Source organism: Nothoprocta perdicaria, unplaced genomic scaffold (genome assembly GCF_003342845.1).
Source record: "Nothoprocta perdicaria isolate Ctin4 unplaced genomic scaffold, notPer1 scaffold_451, whole genome shotgun sequence".
NCBI lineage: Eukaryota > Metazoa > Chordata > Aves > Tinamiformes > Tinamidae > Nothoprocta > Nothoprocta perdicaria.
Genome location: NW_020455701.1, coordinates 161,396 through 169,041, shown reverse-complemented (window position 1 = coordinate 169,041; position 7,646 = coordinate 161,396). Strand labels below are relative to the sequence as shown.

General features: G+C 70.4%; 1 protein-coding gene across 1 annotated transcript in view; it reads left to right on the top strand.

Annotated features, from left to right (window-relative positions):
- Nucleotides 1–583: 583 nt before the first annotated feature.
- LMNA (lamin A/C) overlaps nt 584–7,646 on the top strand; it is a 12,659-nt gene continuing 5,596 nt past the window's right edge. The window contains 5 exon segments of the mRNA XM_026046664.1: nt 584–951; nt 6,802–6,958; nt 7,062–7,187; nt 7,264–7,434; nt 7,515–7,640. Coding sequence (XP_025902449.1) covers nt 602–951; nt 6,802–6,958; nt 7,062–7,187; nt 7,264–7,434; nt 7,515–7,640 — 930 coding nt within the window. The 5' untranslated portion in view covers nt 584–601.

Here is a 7,646-nt window from a genome sequence, read left to right as displayed (position 1 = left end):
GGGAAACTGGGAGGAGTTGGTCCTGGAATGGAGGGAATAGGGAATGTTTGGGATGGGCACAATTGGGTGCCACGGAAACGTGGGCAGAGGTGGAACTGGGCAGAACTGGGGCCAGTGGGACTGTCCCAGGAACAGGGAGGTTTGCGGGCACTGGGAGTGCTGGGAGCACTGGGAGCACAGAGCGGGCACCAGGACTGGTGGCACAAGGGGGCACCAGGCGCTGGGGTCTTGGGCTGCCCAGGTTTGGGTTGGGGTCTCGGAGCCCCCGCGCCTGGGGGTCCCTTGGAGCCACCTTTGTGACACCGGCTGTTCCGGRCGCTCGGGGTGACCTGGGGCTGCCGGCAAGGGGACACGCAGTGTTTGAGGTGCCGCCGCGGCGGGGAGCAGCGTCGCGGTGCCCAGCGCCGCTTTCCGAGGAAAAGGGCCCCGTTTGACGCACGAGAGCTGCCTCCTCCCCGCGCCGGCTGACTCCACCCTCCTCCTCCTCCCGGCCGCGCAGCCCGGCGCGCATATAAGGGAGCCGCGGGGCGCGCCGGGCGCAGCGGAGCGAGCGGCGCCGGACGCTCGCCGGGTCGGTGCCGCGTCCTCGCCAGCAGGCCCCATGGCGACGCCGTCGCAGAAGCGGAGCACGCGCAGCGGCGCGGGGGGCACCCCGCTGTCGCCCACCCGCATCACGCGCCTGCAGGAGAAGGAGGATCTGCAGGAGCTCAACGACCGCCTCGCCGTCTACATCGACAAGGTGCGCTCGCTGGAGCTGGAGAACGCCGGCCTGCGGCTGCGCATCACCGAGTCCGAGGAGGTGGTGAGCCGCGAGGTGTCGGGCATCAAGGCCGCCTACGAGTCGGAGCTCGCCGACGCGCGCAAGACCTTGGATTCGGTGGCCAAGGAGCGAGCGCGGCTGCAGCTGGAGCTCAGCAAAGTGCGCGAGGAGCACAAGGAGCTCAAAGCGCGGTGAGTGCCGGCGCGCTCGGCACGCGCCCAGGAGCGGGCGGGCGGGCGCCCTTGGCAGCGGCAGGAGGGAGGAAGGAGCCGGGAGGAGGAGGAGGMGGCAGGGAAAACGGTGCCGCGGCCGGGCCGGGGGTGCTGGAGCCGGGGAGCCCTCGCGGTGCCGTGTCCGGGCGCCCTTGGAGCGCTCCGGCCGCTGCCTTCGTCATCCCGGCACTCTTCCCAGCGGCATCCGGCGCGGGCGGGGAAGCGCTGCCAGGCAGCTGCCTCCGTCCTGCCCACGGCTCTCTCCGGCTCGTCCCATTTTCCTCTCCTCTCTTTGGCTAAGGGACCTGCTCGGCGCGGGGGGGCTGCCTTAACCCTACTGGTGCCGACGCTCCGGGAATGCCTGGGTCCCCTCCGGCRTTTCCCCTTCCTCCCTATTGGGGTGACCAGCACTGGGATGATCCCATTTTCCTCCATTCSGTCGCTTAGCTCTTATTCTGTCTACCCCACGTCAAGTCACTCCCAAGGCTAAAATTAACTTGCTGGGAATATGTTGTAAATAATCCGCCTCCCGGGAAGGCGCGCAGCCTCTCCCAGCTGCCTCGGAAAAGCGGGCAGCGTTTTATATTTAGCTTTCCCTTCCCTTCGGCTCCGGGCCGTGTCCRTCGGCGGCGGAGCTCGGGAGCCGCGAGCCCTGCGAGCCCGGGGCTGCCTTGGCTGCACCCTGCCCCACACGGGAGCAAATGCGGAGCCCACGGCCGCAAAGGAAAACGCAAAAGAAAGCGAGCAGGGTGAGAGGGGATTCCCTGCAAGGCCAGCGGCTGCCTTTGCCGGTGCCGGGCTCCGCGGTTTGGGCAGCCCGGYGCTGGCACCGCGGTTTCCGCACGCGAGCTCGCACGTTGAGTCAGCTCTGAGTCACGCGGGCGTCGAGGGCAGCTCCCCTGCCCGGGGCTGCTGCCTTGGGTGTCCCGGCGGGAAGGGGCCTCCCCGCGAGCCCTCGCGGATGGCTTGGCCAGGGCTTCTGGGCTGGCGGCAGGAGAGGGGCCCAGGCGTCCGGGTGCTGCCRCCCGCCGCCGCTGCGGCCTCCCGTCCGGCTGGGCAGGGCGGTACCGGTCCAGCCGGCTCTCTGGAATGCCGGGCTCGCAGCGGGCCGGTTCCTGCCATGGGCTTCGCCTGGCTGCAGGGTGCCATGAGGAGCGCTTGGCTCTGCGCTCCCGCCCGGAGCGCGCGGAAGCGCCGGGTATCTGCYGGGCAGCAGGCAGCCCCGGCAGCCGTTATCAGCGGGCAGCAGCGCTGCGCTCGCCGCGGTGCCGCAGTTGTCTGGGGGCCCAGTGGGTGCCCGCCCGGCACCGCCTGCCCCGGAGCGGGCCGGGCTCCGTGCGCGCCGGAGCGTCCACCTGGGCCGGGATCGYGGGGCAGAGCCGGGCTCTGCTCCCTGCAGGCGGGCGCGCTTGGCACYGCAGGGCGCTGCCGGCCCCGGGCGCTGGCCCCGGCCCGCTCCCGGCACCGAGCGAGCCCCACGGCGGCCGCGCAGCCCTGCTCCTGCCTCCGAAACAGGAACCAGGCTCTTGTTGGCGGCTCCTCTGCCCGCCGATGGCTTCCTGCCCCGCGGCCCCTAACTCGATTAAGCGGCCGCCTGGGCATCGCCCGCGCATCCCGTCCGCGGCGTTGAGGAGGACAAAGCAGCCGCCCGCGCGCTCTGCCGGGCAGGGCGTCCTCGGGGACCTGGCCGCGGTGCCGCGGGGTGGGGTGGCCCCAGCACCCCCCTGCTCCCCAGGCCACCGTGGCCCCGTCCTGTCCCGCACCTCGATGCTGTGGGAATCTTTCCTGCAAAAACCCATCTCAGCTCAAGCGAACAGATAGGAGGTTGTGCAACGTGGTGGGTGGCACCGGGCGGGTTCCCGCGGTGGCACCGCCCTGGGGACCCCTCGGAGCCCCCTTGCAGCCTGCAGCAGCCCCCCTGGATTCATGTCCCCCACGCAAATCCCCGCTCATTGCAGGCCAGTGCATTCGCTAGCTCGTGTGGACATTTGAGGAGACAAATGCTGCTCTTCCCAGCCCTTTTTCCCTCTGGGATCCCCCCTAGCGCATCGCAGGGCCGAGACCCCCAACAGCAGCGGGTTTGGGGGCAAACGGGGCCGCTTTGGACAGGGGCGGCCGCTCGGCGTCGCCGGGGAGGCGTCCGGCGCCGGGAGCTGCCAGCGCGGCGGGTCCCGCCTGCGTGCGCTGCCGCCGGCCCCGGCTCGCGCACGTCATCCCATTAACGCTTGGCGGCCGCGGCCGCTCCCRCCGGGAAGGCTTCGCCCACCCTGCTTGCCGGGGGCTCGGGGCCGGCGCCGGCCACGGCTCCGCRGCTGCCGATGCCCTGGGACAGGCGCGTTACAGCCCCAGGGATCCGTGTGCTGCTTCCCGGGGCTTTGCAGCCCCGGGTCCCATGGAGCGAGCGGGGCCGGCGGGTGCCAGGTGCTTCCGTTGCTGCCTGTCGCAAAAYGCAGCTGGGAACCCCGGGATACAACCGGGAACGCCGACTCCGACACTGGCCCCACGAGCCACTTTCCATTCCGGGAAGCGATGCGGGCGGCCCAGCCCCGCACCCATCCCTCCTTCTCCCCGTGCGGGTGCGAGCGAGGGAGGACAAAGTCCCCCAACGGCGGCGGGGACGCGGGCGGCTCCRAGCGCCCGGACTTTGGCCCGCTCCGGCTGGGAGCGTCTCCGCACGCGGCTCGCCGGGCGCCGCGGTGCCGCCGGCCTCGCGCCGCAACCTGCGGGGCCTCCCCGGCTCCAGCGCGGCCTCTCCAGCCCTGCTCCCCGTTCCTTGAGGAGCGACACTTAATGCATCCCAGGCGAGCGCTTGGCAGGGGCCGCGCTGGGCGCTGCCAGCGCCGGCTGAGCGCGGTTTGGCTCTCCAGGAGCGCCCTTTGGCGGTGCCGTCCCCGCGCGGGAACCCCAGCGCCAGGCCCCGTACGCGCRCTGGGAAGCGCCACGTCCCCGCGGTCTCTTTGCCGCGGCGCGGAGCGGAGCACGCGGTGACTCACACTCAGCTCCGCGGCCCTGCGCGCCGCAGGGTGCGGCCGGGCTTCCCCAGCCCGCGGCTCCGGCCGCGCTCCGGCCCTTTCCTTCCTGCCGGGAGCGCGCGGCCGGCGGCCAGCGCGTGCCGGGAGCGCCCGGCTGCTGCCCAGCACATGAGCGGAGCCGCTTTGCTCCCTGGCGTGACGCTCCCGGGCTGCTCTGCAGGCTGGGACACGGGTGTGGATGGGGAAGCCAAGGCGCGTGTCCCAACTAGCGCGCCGCTTTGCAACCCGCCGCAGCAGCGCCCGGGCYGCCTGCGCCGTGCCCGGGGAGCGCCCGGCCTCTCCTGCGGCCTCGCTTGCAGCACGCGCTGCGCGAGGGCCCCGGCTGCAGCAGGAGGCTCCTCGGGACGTGCTTGGCCCCGCGGGGCCGTCCCCGAGCGGGCACACAGCGGCGTGCGCGGGCGGCGCGGCGCAAACACGGCGCCGGCCTTGCCGCAGTGTAAATACCGCGGCCGCCTTTATCAGCGCCGGCGCCCAGGGCCCGCGCGAGGGAGCGGGCGCTTTTGTTCCCTGCCACGCCAGCGGCAGCTGGAGCCAACAATTCCCCTCTTGTTCCTTAGGGAAATGCGCCCAGCTGGCAGCTTTGCCTGCCCAAATCTATGGAAAACAGGGGCAGCTGCACCAGCCCTGCGGCCCTGGGTGGCAAGGGGCGCTCCAACCTCCCTGTCCCCCTCTCGGGGTGTCCCCACCATCGCCGGGGCACCCCGGGGCTCTGCGTGCGGAGGCGTGAGCGGGTGACTCGGGATTTCCATTTCCACAGGGATGAGTCACCGGCGCTGGCAGGACCGGCAGGGCGGGAGTGACACGGGGGCTCCCCAGGCAGCACAGGGCACGAAAGGCTTTTTAATGTGCTGTTTTTTCCAACAAAACCCCATTTCTGGTGGCTTTTAAGCAGCTACAGGGAGGAAAGGGGAAGGAAAAGCCCTGTGTCCAAGCGGAGAACTGTGATCGCTTTTCCTCCAGGGAATACTTGCGGATGGATCCCATGAACATGGAACAGGGACATGTCCCTCAGCGCTGGGCACTTGTCGGTGTCCGCAGCTCCCAGTAGTGTTTGGGGATGGACAGGGATGATCCCGCTCTTGGGAAGCCCAGGCCAGGCAGGTCCCTGCAGGGCCAGGACAGCCTGGCGGGTCCCTCGTGGCCCTTCTGCCTCGCAGATTTGGCCTCATTTTTGGCGTGTGAACAGAGGACAGGATCCCGGTTTTGGGAAGGGCAACGCCAGCCCTCAGGAGATGCCAAGTGGCTTTTCCTGCAGCAGGAGATGCCAAGTGGCTTTTCCTGTGACAGCGGCAGCTCGGGGGCTGCAGGCGCGCCGGGTGCCCGGCAGGATGCTGGCGCCGTGCACATCTTCCCCTCGCTATACGTTGCGGGGCTGTTTACAGCTCCCTTGCTAGGAGACCGGCCCGTGTTTATCCTGGTGATTTGGCCGGGTCTGGCAGAGCCGGCGGCACCGATGAGTCAGGGGCTGGGAGAAGCCGCGCTGCCACATTCCCAGTGCTTTTCCCAACCCGCCTTTCCTCCCGCACCCGCAGCTTGGGGACACCTGGGCCCCTGGGAGCCACGAGGGCGCCGGGGACCCGTTCCCAGCACCGGGACCCAGGAATGGGCCATGCGGCCACCTCCTTGTTTGGCGCGGCGGGAGCAGCTGCCCTCGGGAGGCAGGGCACAGGCTGCTGCCCGCGGCCTCTGTCCCTGCGCCGCGGTGCCCTTGCTGCTTCCCAGGGCTCCGATTGCCCCGCTCCGGCATGCCCAGGCGTGCGGGGGGCACTGGAGCAACTGGGCTTTGCCCTGCGCCTCCTGCTCGCTCGGGCGCTGCGGCTGCGGCCGTGCAGCCAGAGCTGCTCCAACTTTCCATGGATTCCGCCTTTGCTGGCAGCTCCACTGCGATCTGCTTTTTCCTCCCCCTCAACCCTTCCTGCTTTAAAAAGCTAAAAATAAAACGTCTTGAGGCCCCTTTTTCCCTGCACGCTCCCTCCCGAGACGTCGCCTCCGGGCGGGATTTGTGCCTGGGCTCCCTGCGTGCCGGGATGCCGGGATGCCGGAGCCCGGGGCCGCGTCCCGCGGCTCCCTCCTTCCGCGGGCGCCGCGGTGCCATGGCGGCTGCGGGCGGCACGCGGGGCTCGGGCGGCGCTGGCGGCCGCGTGTTTGTGCACTGAGTCACTGGCACGGGAGGAGGAGCGCGGCTCCGAGCGGAGCAGAGCGGAGCGCCGGCCGGGCGGGCGCCGCCGCGCGGAGGCTTCGGCACAGCGGGAGCACGGCACAACGGGATCGCGGCACAGCGGGATCGCGGCACAACGGGATATTGACACAATGGGGTATTGGCAGCAAAAGGGCACCGGTGCCAGCTTGGCCCATCTCCTCCTGGGAATGCCCAGCCGGACACAGATGCCACCCTAGGGCCTGATCCTGCTGCTGCCCCCTCCCCACCGGTATTTTGACCTGTTTGCTCACGGCTGAGCCTGTCCCGGGAAGGAGCACCCAGGTGCCGGAGGAGCTCCTAGTGAGCGGGAGACTCCCACGAGCCTCCTCTCCATATAGGACCTGCCAAAATAACACCGGGGGCTCCGGGGGGTTTGGACGTAGGTGAAATTCCCTGGGGCTGCTGTGGTTGAGCCACGTTCAGTGAAGGAGCAGCCAGGACCTGGTGCCGGGGGGTTCAGAAAGGCGCAAGCCCCTCCGGCTGGGGGGAAACCGAGTCACGCGATGGGGAGGAGGCAGCCGGAGGCAGCGGCTGTGACACGAGCGGGTGCGCGGAGAGCCCGGCCGCTCAGGGCGCCGTCATTCCCGCGCGTTGCAGGAATGCCAAGAAGGAAGGGGACCTGCTGGCGGCCCAGGCGCGCCTCAAGGACGTGGAGGCCCTGCTCAACTCCAAGGAGGCCGCGCTCTCCACGGCCCTGGGCGAGAAGAGGAACCTGGAGACCGAAGTGCGGGACCTGCGCGCGCAGGTGGCCAAGGTGAGCGGGGACACGGGGCGAGGATCTCGCCGTGCCCACGGACCCGGGGAGCCCCCAGCCCCGGACGTGGCCAGCGGCGAGCGCCCCGCTCCTCTCGCCGCAGCTGGAGAGCGCCCTGAGCGAGGCCAAGAAGCAGCTGCAGGACGAGATGCTGCGGCGGGTGGACGCCGAGAACCGGCTGCAGACGCTCAAGGAGGAGCTCGAGTTCCAGAAGAACATCTACAGCGAGGTGAGCGCGGCGCGGTGCGGTGCCGGCCRAGCCCCCGCGGCGCCCCGGCGCCTCATCCGCCTCCCTGCATCCCCAGGAGCTGCGGGAGACCAAGCGGCGGCACGAGACGCGCCTGGTGGAGATCGACAACGGGCGGCAGCGCGAGTTCGAGAGCAAGCTCTCCGAGGCGCTGCAGGAGCTGCGCAGCCAGCAYGAGGCCCAGATCAAGCTCTACAAGGACGAGCTGGAGAAAACCTACGGGGCCAAGGTGAGCGGCGTGGCCCCCTGCACCCCGTGCACCCCGGGGCCCGGGGGCCGCGCCGCTGACGGCCCCGCGCCCGCCCGCAGCTGGAGAACGCCAAGCAGTCGGCCGAGAGGAACAGCAACATGGTGGGCGCTGCGCACGAGGAGCTGCAGCAGACGCGCATCCGCATCGACAACCTCTCCTCCGAGCTCAGCCACCTGCAGAAGCAGGTGAGT